Source organism: Nothobranchius furzeri, chromosome 12 (assembly GCF_043380555.1).
Source record: "Nothobranchius furzeri strain GRZ-AD chromosome 12, NfurGRZ-RIMD1, whole genome shotgun sequence".
Classification (NCBI taxonomy): Eukaryota; Metazoa; Chordata; class Actinopteri; order Cyprinodontiformes; family Nothobranchiidae; genus Nothobranchius; species Nothobranchius furzeri.
The window spans coordinates 24,588,566-24,602,644 of NC_091752.1; the positions used below are offsets into that span (position 1 = coordinate 24,588,566).

Sequence of the window (14,079 nt, forward strand, 5' to 3'; positions counted from 1 at the left end):
GCTATTGTGTGCGTGTTTTTATTTTTTTGTCTTGTTGCAAATGATAAATTTTGCAAGAGCATTCTAGTAATTTTTTCTAGAGATTTTTTTTTCAGTGAACAAAATACAGGAAATTTCCAGGAGATAAGGGAGTTTTAAGGCCAAAACGGGAAACATGACAGCTGGTTCTGAGGTGTGATTGCTGCTGTGGTCTATAACCAAATATCGGATCCCATTGTCGGTAAATCTTTACTTGATTTGTGCCAGCCTGGTTTTAGGCTGCACCACTGCACTGAAATTGCCCTTATTTGTGTGCTGAATGATGTCTTGGTGTGTTCTGATTCTCACGCACTACTGCTTTTATTAGATCTTTCCGCAGCCTTCGATACAGTTGACCATTCCAACTTCCTGGACCATCTTGAGTCCTGGGTGGGTCTCAAGGGTACCACCTTGGAATTTTTCTGTTCCTACCCCTTGGACAGGCCTTTTAGTGTTGACATTGGTGGGTGTACTCCCAGTCTCCTTCTTCCTTAGGGATTGCCACAGGGTTCTTGTTAGGTAATTTTCTTTTACCATCCAGGGTTACTTTAGGGAAAGTTCAGGGGTTATATTAATAAGCCGATCGATTAACCCATACCAATCTTTACTATCAATAAACAATTTAAACTTTGCAAAGTGGAGAGAGATCAGTGATACGCACAAGTCGGTAGTCAATTCGCTCTCATCAGACAGAACCCTCAGAAAGCATTTAATAAGGACACACAAAATGGTAAAACGCACACACATTTACACACAATAAATCATTGACGCACACACTTTTACATTCCTTTAGACTCTCAGCAAGCAGGGAGACATCAGGTGCGGGTTATAAATCAACAACCAGAAAGCAGTCACAGGGCGTTCTTACTGATAAGCCAGGACTGGAAGGAAAGAGGCTAGGTCGAACCTTCCCTTCCCTGTAGGTCAAACGCTTGTCTGTTGCCAGAGTAAAATAAACTGGACGAACCTTTCATTTAAAAGTAATTTATCCATAATGTATCCAACAGTTCTGTCCTTGGGCTACTACTTTTTTCCATTTATATCCTCCTTTTGGAACCAGTCCTAGAATAGTGTGGCTTAAAATACCACGTTTACGCTGATGACTGCCAAATTTACCTGGCCATGAACAGATCAAATGCTGTCCAACCCCATCATGGCTGCCTACCCGACGTGAGAAGTCCTAAAGTGTGCCGCCTAGCTTGTTTAAAACTGATTGTTAAGTGGCTACTGTCACGATACGGTGGTGTGGACCCAAAATGCAGTACCCAGGATGACACGGAGGCAGGGATGAAGATCTTAAGTAAAAAGTCTTTATTTTGTGGATGAGCCAAAAACCAACGTAATCCAAACTGGGAGTCAAAATCCAAAAAGCCAAAAATCCAAAAGGTCAAAAAGCAGATATTTATCTGGGAATCAAAAAAAACTCTGGTTAAACACAGAGGGACTAAACTGACAGAATCAACAAACATTAATGGACCGACACAAGACAAAGACCAGGCAGGGCTTAAATAGACTGGGAGAGGCAATCAGGAAAACAGGCAGCAGGTGTGCGGAGTGAGCTGCTGGAGGGAAGGCAGGTGATGATAATAATCTTAATGGGGAAACAGAACAGAGAATGGCAGAAAACCCTAAAATACAATATTTAAACCTAAAGACTGGGGGAAAGGCTCACACAAACACTAACTGGGCAGGACACGCACACACACACACACAGAGCAGGGGACTGAGAGGCTGGGGGCTACAAGGACACAGAAAATGAAGACCTGGAAGGGCTGGGGAGGAATGAGATGAAACGGGACCTGGGAGGAATAATTGTACCGGTACCACATAAGACACAAAGACTGTGACGAGGACAAGGACACATGAGGGCGCTATGAGACACAAAAGGGAATCTAGAGAGGGATGGAGGCCACCAGGAGGCACAAAAAAGGAGGGGGCCGACGCAGACCATGACAGCTACATTTAGATTTGGTCATACAGGCTTTTATTACATCACACCTGGATTATGCTAACTTGACCCTCACCTCAGCTGCAGAAGCTTCAGAACACAACTGCCAAGTTTTTGACAAACACCAATCAACGGCAATATATTACTCCTGCACTGAGTTATCTACACTGGCTCCCAATTCATTTTTGGGTAAAGTTCAAGGTCCTGATTTTTGTTTTAAGGTGTGTTGAGCAGGTGTTCCTCCACATTGTCATGTTCTGCGTTCCCCTCATGTGTCCTCTTGTGCTCTGTGTCCTTATGCTTCCCCAGCCCACTCCAGGTTCTCCTCATGTGTATTCCCCAGCTCTCTCTTGGCTTCCCTCATGTTTCCTCCTAGTCACTCCCGTGTAGTTCTTATTGGTTTGTATTAGACCTCCTCACCCCTCTAGTCATTGGTTGTTTATCTTTGCCCTTAGTCTTTAGGTTTAGTTATTTAGTGTTTTATAGGTTATGGTTTATCTTCCCCTCTGCTTAGTTCTTTCCCCATTTAGTTTATTGATGGCACCTGTCTCCCCTCTAGACCTCAATCCTCACACCTGTCACCTGTTCCCCTGATTGCTTCCCTCTGTGTTTAAAAACCCTGTCTTGTCCCTCAGTGGTTGTTGGTCCATTGTCTTTGTCAGCGTTGTTCTGTGCTCCTCAGGAACTCCAGGTTCCTGTTCATGGATGAGCTTTGTTTTTGTAGTTCAGTTTTCTCTGGATTTTTGGTTTGGCTTCCTGCCCCTTTGGATTTTTACCCATAATCCTAATAAAGGACTTTCATTCATTCAACCGTTCCTGCCTGAGTTGTCTGGGCTTCTGCAGTTTGGGTCCAAACCTCGTGCTCTCAGCGCGACACGCATACCATAAATCACGGGCCTTTGTGTTTGCTGCTCCCATACCTAGAAATGCGCTTCCTCTTTCTTTTAGACAGGTACCATTCTTCACTCGCTTCAAGTCACCATTGAACACCCATTCCTATGACTTGGCATTTGGCCAGTGATTGTTTACCACTCGTGCTTTGTTTTATTGTTTGTATTAATTAGTTTTATTTGCTGTATTTTAAGTCCGCTTTTATTGTACAGCATTTAGGTCAGCTCTCATGCTGAGTTTCAAACTTGCTTTAGATTTGAAATAGTATGTTAAGGTATGGTAAAGCATGCTTCTCATTAGATACATGACATTGTGAGATTTCAGGTCAGCAGTCTGGAGGGAGGGATTTAAGTTGAGAATATTGTGGTATTCTGCCCTCAAGGAGTGAAGGGGGGTGTGAAAATATCACGTAAAGGTATTACATATGGATTTAATTGTATTTTAGCTATAAAAAATGAGAGTATGTTAAAGCTAGTTACCCTTTTGTTTATGCCAAAAATGCCATTAGTGTTTTCATTTGCAAGAATTTACGGTCTAGTCAGTAACTATTATATCTTTATAAACGTCGTTCCTTTGTATTCCTCTCATTAACACTCCCAAGAGAATATAAGAAAGACTTCAGTGAGATAAGAAGGCCATATTTTTACTTAAACGCCTCAAGCAGTGGTTCAGGAGGTAGAGCGGGTTGTCCAGCATAGGAGGTGCAGCACTCTGAACTTAAACCCCAGAACTCTTAAAGTTTGACATTTATTTATTTATTTATTTATCTATTTGTTTGTTTGTGAGTGTTTTTAAGTAACTAGTAATCAAATTGAATAGCAGGTTTTTTTTTACTGTTTGTTCTATGTCTAAATCGACTGACTTAATAGAAACACTTGCTCAAAATGTTTTTAACGCCATGTCTTAAAAGAATGGGGAACTTACGCCCTCCACTGGCAAAAAGTAGAACAACTCTCTGGTTTCCAACAGCATCTAAAGAAGGGAAGACAGGGAGTTGCTCCAATGTCTGAAAGCTGGTACTACACTTTTGGTTTTTATAACCAGTTAGAAGAGGATATTTAGCCTCCTTATCTTAATAAAGCTTTTACAAAAGTAAATCTCTGTTTTTAGCTAGCTCCTATTAGCTCTAGCTGTAGCAGGTTGATGTTATTTAACAGAAAATAGATTTGTTGAGTTTTAAAGTAGTTTGTATAAGTGAAGACATTCTTCACATTAGTTAGACTAACTATGCTGTTAAGATTAATTTAAAACCTGCAGTACTTTCAAGTGGTATAATTCATTTTGAAGGAACTGACAGGAAATGCTATTGAATTTTGTATTGTTAAGTTTTATGAACGCTGCCTGTAGTAACAGCTTTGGTCCACACACTAATAAGCAAGAATAAAGACAGCTGCATGAATCAAAAAAGGTCTGTAGTTTATTTTCTGTTCTGATTACATTGGCTTTAGGGCTTTTCAGACCCATCTCTAAACTTCCGTTCATCTCCAAGATCTTGGACAAGGTTGTGGCTAAACAACTCACAGCTGCTCTTGATGAACAGAACATCTGTGATAGCTTCCAGTCAGGTTTTTGTAGAGCTCATTCTACTGAAACAACTCTTCTTAGGGTCTCTAATGACCTTCTGACTCACAGTGATGCAGGGGACTGTTCTGTTCTGGTCCTGCTGGACCTGACTGCAGCCTTTGACACTGTTGACCATCACCTGCTACTGGAGAGGCTAAGAGACTGGGTAGGCCTATCAGGAACTGCTCTGGAGTGGTTCTTCTATTATCTTTCTGAGCGCTCCTTTTCTGTGGCCGTCTCCAGGTTTAGGTCCTCCACCACCTCCTTTACCCATGGTGTCCCACAAGGTTCTGTGCTGGGGCCTCTGCTCTTTCTCCTCTATCTGCTTCCTCTTCAGCACATCCTGAGCTCCTTCAAAGGAATCTCCTACCATCTTTATGCAGATGGCATCCAACTGTACATCTCCTTTAAGCTCCATGAGATGTCTAAGCTGCAGCTGTTACACACCTGCTTAGACTCTATCAAAACCTGGATGGCTGGGAGCTTTCTACAGCTGAATGATATAATATCGCGTTAGTGTTCATACTTGTTTAATTTGTCATTTTAATTTTGGTGCCTGTTAGCAACCGAAACACATCCTCACATGCTTATGGATATGACATATTGTATATGAAGATAGGACTATAATAATAAGTGAAGGTTATCAGCTGTAGTTTTAGTGTGCTTATAGGAAACATGAGAAAGTAACACAAAACACATTTCTGTTTATGGCCTATGTAGTTGTCATCATCAACATTACATGATTTACAGAATACAGGTGAACAACTAACATTTCATATTCTCCCACTGGATGTTTGAATCAGAATGTGAACCAATCAGGTCTTACATCAGGTGAGAGCCAGGCGTTTCCCGTCATCCCCTAGGTTTTGCAGCCGGTGGAGAGCAACTGCAGTACCTTGATCCAAAATCTGCGGCTGCATTGATCTCACGAGGATATCGTTGCCTACATATGCATGACGTCAGAACAAGTCGGCATCAAGTCGGACACAAATCTAACCAGCATGCACTGTGCGCCGATCACCAGTGTTCTAATCTGCGCAGAACTGGCGCATCTCGAACAAGGCCATTGTGTCCAAACTGAAACAACAAGACTATGAGCCCCACAAGGGGTGAGCCAATCTTCTGGGTAAGATGGTGTTGCGGAATTCTAACTCGTCTGTAGGAAGCAAAACACAGCAAAAACAGTCAGGAATTAGTTTGTTTTGACGGTGGGAAAATGGATTACATGAATCTAGTGGATTTTCTTTTTTTTACTGGAGCACGGATTATGATCACAAATCGGCAAAGGTATGACAGAATTTATGCTGCTGACAAGGGATGAGCCGGGTACTCGTTTCAGACGAGTATCCGGTATGGATAAAGCATTTTTGACGAATACGAGCATGATATGAGTAAAACTCGTAAATATCTGTAATCGTGCTGAAGGAAAATCCTCATTGGGTAACTGACTGTCTTCACGCTCTGTGATTGGCCAGTCACATAGTGCACCTGCCCCTCCCTACACACAAAATTGCAGCCGGCTGGGAGCGCAGTCCATCCGGCTCATCCACGCACACACACAGACAGTAACGGATCTCGCTGTGCTTGCTTCACTGTTGCTCACGTTTCTTCAGTTTTCCCTAGGTTTTCTTCAGCTCGCCTCTTTTTCAGTTGAATAATTAAAATGACTTTTTTCGTAACTTACCTGGTGCATTTGACAAGACAGAGCTGACGTGCTGTGTCGTTTTTTTTTTTTTTAGTTTTTTTAAACTCCCTCTCTCTCCCTCTCTCTATCTCTCTCACACACACATACACACACACACACACACACACACACACACACACACCTTAATCAACATTGTTTTGTTCAACTTTGTGGGGGGAAATGCCAAGAACGTTAAGAAAAAATCAGTTTAATCAAATTAAAATAAAATATATATATATAAAGTTGTGTCTGGTTCTAGCATTTCATATTTCCTAGTTCCTACTGCATGAGTTCAGATGTATTAATCCATGCACTTATATATTAATGTTCTCATTTTATTGAAAGATTTGTTCTGTAATAGTTTCTTTACTATTGTGATCAAAAATATTTAATCTCAATTCTGAGGCTGCTCTGTAAATAGTTTTCAAATAAACAATACACATAGCAACTTCTGATCAATCCATATCAATTTCAGACTTAAAATAATATATTGATGTAAACCACGCCCACTTCCGGGTTATGCCACGCCCATTCCGAGTACAGATACAGATACAGATAATTTAGTTGGTTGAACTGATACACATACAGATACAGATAGTGGTGTACTCGCTCATCCCTACTGCTGACTGTCGAAAAGGAGCTATGTTGGTCTCTGTTTGATCGCAGCTGGCTTTGTGAGTTTTTATGGTACAGAAATGAGACTTATATTGTTTGAAAGAAGAGAATCTTGGCTTTATTTTGAGTGGCTGGCTTTCTGGATAGGATTGTATTGTCGCTATTGTGTGTTTTCCTCAGGCCTTGCTTGATATATGCGAAGTCAGTGTTTTGTTTTTTAAACTTCCAGTTGATTTAAAGGCTCAGTGTGTGAAATAGGTGTTGCTGAGGTGGAAAACAGTGTCTTCATTGTTTAGACTAGCTTCTTCCCGTTTTGTGCGTGTGTAGTTTGCTTATATTGGTGAATATTAAGTGTGGTTTTTGAACAACTTTAAAACCGAAACCAAATCCGGACCCGGTACCGGGTCCGTGGGTTTTAAGGAGTTAAGGAATCAAATTTACTGTCTAATACAAACCATAAAAACTATTAAAGTCGCATCTCATTCAGCAAGTTGTAAAATTAATATTTAAATCTAATTTTTCCTAATTGCAGTTATGCCTCGTTAACATAATTTGAACTGCGTACTGATCAATTTAAAGCACCAACAAATCCACTGCAGTTTGTGTTTAAACAGATACATTTTAGGTCTTTATTTGAAGGTTTTTATAACTCAGAAATTAAACACAAATGGTTAAACACAGTGTGAAAAACTTTCTGAAAGATTTGAAACATTTAAACTCAGTAGTGTATAAGATACAGACAAGATAAACATAGCTAATACAGTGGCGTGTCCAGATCTTTTAAAATGGGGTGGCCCATGTGAGGCACTACTTTGTGCATGGGTGGCACCAATGGTTATGCCTTTTTTTTTTTTTTTACCTCAAGCCTTTTGTGGACAATGAAAAGCCCATTTAAAGGGAATTCAGTGTGGTGGCACCTGGGGTGGCCAATCAGATTCCAAGGGTGGCATTCGCAACCCCAGGCCGCTCCCTGGACACGCCCCTGAGCTAATATTGCTAAGTAGCTAAAACACATTTTAAACATGAAATGTACCATAAACATAGTAAAATTGTGAATAAATAAAATAAAAGGTTCTACTCCTAAAGGCTACCAAAAAAATCATAAAATAAAATCACAACTAAAACACTAGGGAAACCACTTCAGTCATTATCAGCAAATATGCTTAAAGTCTGCCAGCAACCTTTGCATTTAGATTATTTTGTCTACATTTACTTGAGAAAATTCCCAGAATCAGCAAGAGATTCAATAACTGCATCATTTTTCTAAGCAGAGGCTGCAGCCGTCGAGGTAGTGAGGGAGATTAAAGCTGTAGTGATGGGTAAATCGGTGCATCTGCAGAATGAAAAAAAGTGAAAATCAGCTTTGTGCACAAGGGAGGAACTCTTCAGAGTGGTTTCAGGATGTGGAAAGGGTGTGGTGAGTGGAGGTAATTTTAGTCATGGTTGAGAAACTGAAGATTTCTCCTCCAGCAGTTTCATTTTCCCTCCCTCTCTCTGATTGTTACATGAGAGCTGATACCTGAGCCCTCAACTGAAGATCTTTTGTCACAACAAAGCGGATGCTTTTCACTTGCTGACATCCAAGATGTGTGTAAAATTGTCACGGATGTGACACATTTTCACGGCTAGTGAGGTTTTTTTTTTTTTTTTTTTTTGCTACTGCAGGATGTCCATAAGCTCATGTCAGGATGAAAGACGAGTGCCTGCAGCATTCATATTATGAGAGTGTGTGTTTGCACCTGCACGGGTCAAGGCGTCGTGGTGCATTTAGTGGAGCTGCGGAGGCTGCTCTTGAAAAAAAGTCTTGGGATGACGACCTGGGCCTGGAAGCAGTATTTGGTATTGGGGTCCAGCTTGGTCAGAGTCCTCTCATTAGAGGTGATCTCAGAGACGTCCTGGGGAGGAGAGAGAGGAAAGCTCCACAGATTTAGAATCAGACAGAGGTACATGGTAACATTTCAGGGACATCCATCCATCCATCCATTGTCTGAACCCGCTTGTCCACGCAGGGTCGCGGGGGGACTGGTGCCTATCTCCAGCGGTCATTGGGTAATCAGGCGGGGTACACCCTGGACAGAGAGCCAGTCCTTCGCAGAGGAACACAGAGACACACAGGACAAACAATCACGCACACACACACACACACACACACACACACACACACACACACACACACACACACACACACACACACACCTAAGGACAATTTAGACAGACCAATCAACCTAACAATCATGTTTTTGGACTGTGGGAGGAAGCCGGAGTATCCGAAGAGAACCCACGTAAGCACAGGGAGAACATGCAAACTCCATGCAGAAAGATCCCAGGCCGGGAAGCGAACCCAGGACCTTCGGCAACAGCTCTAACCGCTGCGCCACTGCGCAGCCTCATTTCAGGGACAATTAGACATTTTTTGTTGATTCCTGATTTAGAATGGGTTTTCTTTGGCTTCAGCTGCTCTGTACATATCTACAGTAACTCTGCATCTGTACATAGACCTTGTATGTCAATCATATGACATCAGAACACCACAGTCCTGTGCAAAACCATAAAACTACCAATTAGGTTTTCTGACGTTTTTATTTATTTATTTATTTATTTTACTTCAGCTGCCTTTTATACATTTTTTGTCCGGTTTTTGACTTTGGTCCTTGGTATTAAAAAGACAATTTGAAGTCTTTACCATTAATCTCTGGAAATCTCCATTAAAATGTTGTTGAAAATGAATGGAATGATCCCAAGTTGTTGAAAAATATTGGCGGCTTTGTAACATACCGTATAACCACAAATATCGAGTCTAATATACAGGGGAGCAGGTCTAAGGCCCAATCCCAATACTCACACTTACATACGTGCACGATCCCGGTCAGGGGTGCGAGTGTGTAGGATGTCCCGATTCTCAAGTGCAGAAGTTGATCACGCCCCTTTCAAGGATGTAGTATTTTGGGGGGGTGCGACGTGTCCCCCTCGCTTTTTCCAAAGTCAGTTTTTGTCCCCTGCCCTTTTTGCCATCCAAAACCAACATTACGCTATATTAAATAGACACAGGTAGAGCATGAGGACCAAGTGGAAAACAACTGCTTGTGTTGAAGCTTGTTTCCTATTAGAACCGTCCGAGCTCATCTATTGGCTCTGCTGATACTTGCTAACGTGTGATTGGCCGTTCCTGCTGCCTGTGTACTTGACAGCTCTGCATAACAGAGCCTCTAGGCTGTAATTTTATTCATATTTTTTGTATACTTATACTAAAGACCAAAATACTGAAAACCCACAAGAGCTGATACATGTAATCTCATTAAGATTACAAGTAAATCTGTCTCTTCAGAAGCAAAAGCAGAAGGGCTGATGAAGCACATAAACCGTTGGTGTTTCCAGTCACACTTAATGTTTTTCCTCAGAGAAGTGAGATTTCTCATCACAACACTGACATTTGGACAACAAAATGCTGTAATTAGTCTGTTCTTCTCTCTGTAATTGTTCTGTTCTTCCTCTTCCATCTCCTCTCCGTTTGTTTCCTCTTTATTTTTTTAATGGTGAGGATGACATGTGGTGACCTTAAAAATGATTTTTATTTGTATTTTATGTTTTCTTTACTGGATATTTTCCATTTAGAGTGATTTGGGTTCATCAGCCGACCTCAGACATAGTCTTGTTCAGCCTTTGGCAGGTAAACATTTGTGCATACCTCACTTCCATTGGCATGGATGGTGTAGATGTTGTACAGCAGACTGTGTTGCTTATGTAGGTTGCGGGCCAACACTCGAGATGGTTTCACGTGGACCACGATGCCTTGCTTGGTGGTGTTTAGCTTCAGTGAGGGGGGGCTGATCTGGGCTGCAGAGATGCACATTTTTTAGAGTTTATTAGTAGAACCATGAACACAATTTCAAAAATTTAAGGGGATTTAAAAAGATCTACAATTGGTTGTTTTTGTTCATTTTTAACTAAATGACCTGATAAACCCAAGCATCAGGTACTTTGCATCTGACTAGAGTGGATTATTTAAATATAGCTGAACTTCATCTTCCCTTTGACTCATATATTTAAATCATAACAAATATTTAATACTTTAATCAGAGTCGGCTCCAGGTCGTGTGTTTTTCAGTGAACTGCTGCAGCTGTTTAACTATACAATAACTCAGAATGAAGAGGAGGAAGGTGTTGATGATGAAGAGGAGTTGTGTTGAGACTCACTGTCCCAGCATGGGCTGAATCTGGGGGACAGTGCCCAGGAGGATTTGCTGCAGGAGTACCCAGAGGAGGCCCTCACTCGAGCATAGTACCACTCCCGAATGTACTTGGTGACTCTGCTGAGGTCACAGTGGTGCTTCTGGATCCCCTGACAGCCCTCGACATCCAACCACACGGGCTCGCCGTAACTATAGACATAAACGCAGAGGGTGGGGGTCAAATCAGGAACTCAGCAGGGATCTGTTATAAGTGAAAGTGCTGTTCTGGGCTGCATTCCTATTCTCCATTTGTAAATGCTGGTAATGACACAAAAGTGGTGTTTCCTGTTCATGGAATGCAGCCATGTCAAGTTCATGTTGTGAAATAGGTTTTTTGTTTCATTGTGTGTGTGTGTGTGTGTGTGTGTGTGTGTGTGTGTGTGTGTGTGTGTGTGTGTGTGTGTGTGTGTGTGTGTGTGTGTGTGTGTGTGTGTGTGTGTGTGTGTGTGTGTGTGTGTGTGTGTCAAGTCTCACATCTTCCACTGGACATCATAATGCAGTGAGGAGCTGTTGGTGGGTGGAGTCCAGTGCAGAACGTGTCTGTAGTCTGCAGACTTAAACATCACCTGTGAAGGTGGAACGAGCATCTCTGGAACAGGAAAGTGATTTTAGGAACTTAAACGAGAAAAAGATGAGACTGAAGAAAATACAGACTAGAAGCAGTTGAAAAATGTTCAAGTTAGTTTGTATTTAATCTGGAGACATCTCAAAAACAACCCCATAGAAGAAAAGAGACTGACTGACTAACTAACTAACAAATTCAATGATTTCATGTTCATGTTGCATCTTTGTGAAGCTGAATTGTGACGATTCCTTCCTAAATTATAACCATTTGTAAATGACTTAATATTTGATGATTCTCTTAGGAAATTTAGTCAAACTTACATTTCTCTCTAAACTACTCTGAAGATGAGTGTAGCTCTGCATGTGGATTTACCTTGAGTCGTGATGGAGAGGCTCAGGTTCTGCAGCAGCAAAGTGGGGAGCAGCAGGTGAGTCATGTTGCTGTTTGACGACCCACACTCAACAATCCATGCAGCTGCTGTCTAACCTTTAAAGAACATCAACTTCCTTCTTTAAATGCCACAATTTCTGATGTAATGAGAATGACTAGAGGACCTTTCCTTTTTTTTTCATCTGTAACACGACTCGCTTTTTCTCTTTTTACAAGAAACAAAAAAACAAAAAGAATATCACAGTATCACGGTCAATGGATGATGCTGCAACGCCTCAGAAGCAGGGATGAAGTGTTCAAGTCCAGGACTCCAAATAGAGTCATGACTCGAGTCACGTTCGAGGGACTTAACTCGAGTAGTATGCACTTGGATTAGCAAAGTTAGACTTGAACTTGGACTTTAATGTGCAAATGTGATGAGCCGTGTTCATCATTTCCAAAGAGTCCACACGCACCGCGCATTGTGCAACTTCGGCAAGCTTTAGTCAGGAAAAAGCAGCACCAATTGTACAAAACGCAGAGGGACAACACGCCATCACCAAGCTAACACAGTAGATTTAGAAAGTACATGTAAAACAGTAAATAATAAAACATGCTTAAAGAGGGCTTACACTAGCCCGGCAAGCCAGATTAAATAAATAGATTTTTAGTCTGGGAACGCTCCATTGATGGTTCTTGGTCATGGGCCAGGTTCTACCGTTGTCTTTCAAACGGTCTCTGCATGCTAACAGACAACGAACCGGTACAGCAACGGATGTCGGTCGACGTGTCAGTCTGCTGTTGAAAGGGACTTTTCGGACTTTTGAATTTTTATGCTCGCGATTGGCCCCTCAAGCCAAAAGCTTAACGGCAGCTTCAATAGTAGGCTCGTGCACGAGGCATGCATGCTGTACGTGCACACTCCTTAACGAAAATAACAGCTGAGACAGTCCCGTGTGTGTGTGTGTGTGTGTGTGTGTGTGTGTGTGTGTGTGGCCCGGAGGACAGAGGACAGGAGAACATGCAGCTAATTAATTAAATAATTTGGTTCTGTACCTTTCTCTTCAGCACAGCCGACAAAGGTTTATGATGGGTCAGTCCTCCTGCATGCTCAGGTCATTCCCTTCCCTTGCTTGAAAAATGGTTCCAAAATGAAAGTTGAACCCACATCTTTTTGATCTGTGAATTCAATGCCGTTCTGCGAGTCTCAAATAAAAAAAAAAATACCATTAATGTAAAAAAGAAACTATATTCACACCCAGAATTGAACCCAGGTTTTCTGCATGAGAGTCAGACATCTTTCAAAGTGAGCTACACACCATTAGCATTCAAAGTATCTGTAACTTTTATATCCTTGATGACACCTGAAACAACGTCAAACCAAAGAACGGTTCGAAGCGAAAAAGGCTATGTTGTTGCTAATTTGCAGGAAATATCTAGAAGAAAGTAGCTAAGGGTCCTCAGAAATGTAGCTAGGTTCATCACTAGGCGTTAGGAACAGCGACATAGTCGCTGAGTTGGAACTGCCTCTCTCTCTGCTGCTAAAGCTACTGATAGCAAATGCTACGGGCTATGCCTGAGCATGAACGCACATGAAGCAGCCTGCTCGACCCGAGCAACTCTCTTTTTCTGTGATTTTACAGAAAAACAGGCAATCACAGTAAAAATGCCAGGGCTCTTTCTACAGGACCAGGGCATTGCAGGAGAATGTATGAAGAAGAAATTTATTATTTCTATACATGTTTTGGCTGTCAAACTTCCATAACATCCCTTTGGAGAAGGCTAAAATACATCCTTTTTCTAAATAAAGGACCTAAATACATCTATCTGCTCCTAATTCTGATAAAGCCCGAGTAGTCCTCCAAATGTTTGTGTGTTTTGCCAAACCCTCCATGGTGTAACGTGAGGAAATATGGGTTTTCTGTCACAATGGTGGTGTTGGACGCAGCTGGGTCATAGCTGGGTCGCTGAGAACTTTCACCCACAGATTAAGACCTGAACGCCAGCGAGTCTGGGAGGAAACCATAACATCTGCCACCTGCAGTCTACCAGAAGATGTGTTTACATGAGTTGTACCCAGACCAAGTCAAAACATAAAGTTTAAACTTCTTTTTCGTGATTTTAATGTTAAAATAACCATTATCATTTTGCTCATTATAAATGTGTTTAATCAAATGAATGACTAGTATGCTTTGGG

The 14,079-nt window shown here is 41.6% G+C and overlaps 1 protein-coding gene across 1 annotated transcript; it reads right to left on the reverse strand.

The window, feature by feature from the left end:
• Window positions 1-6,458: 6,458 nt before the first annotated feature.
• il22ra2 (interleukin 22 receptor, alpha 2) lies at window positions 6,459-11,983 on the reverse strand. Its single transcript, XM_015945037.3, has 6 exons — window positions 11,886-11,983; window positions 11,423-11,537; window positions 10,914-11,098; window positions 10,405-10,553; window positions 8,459-8,614; window positions 6,459-8,052 (listed from the first exon to the last, which is right to left on the reverse strand). The coding sequence occupies exons 1-5, from the start codon at window positions 11,947-11,949 to the stop codon at window positions 8,468-8,470; spliced, it is 660 nt and encodes a 219-aa protein (XP_015800523.3). The 5' UTR covers window positions 11,950-11,983; the 3' UTR covers window positions 6,459-8,052; window positions 8,459-8,467.
• Window positions 11,984-14,079: the final 2,096 nt, after the last annotated feature.

Excerpts from the sequence above, each read along its gene's own strand:
- il22ra2 (XM_015945037.3), bottom strand. The coding sequence starts at position 11,949 with ATGACTCACCTGCTGCTCCCCACTTTGCTGCTGCAGAACCTGAGCCTC. Across the intron at positions 10,554-10,913 it reads ATTCAGCCCATGCTGGGACA|CCCAGATCAGCCCCCCCTCA; the intron begins GTGAGTCTCAAC and ends GCATCTCTGCAG. Across the intron at positions 8,615-10,404 it reads TCCATGCCAATGGAAGTGAG|GACGTCTCTGAGATCACCTC; the intron begins GTATGCACAAAT and ends TCTCCTCCCCAG.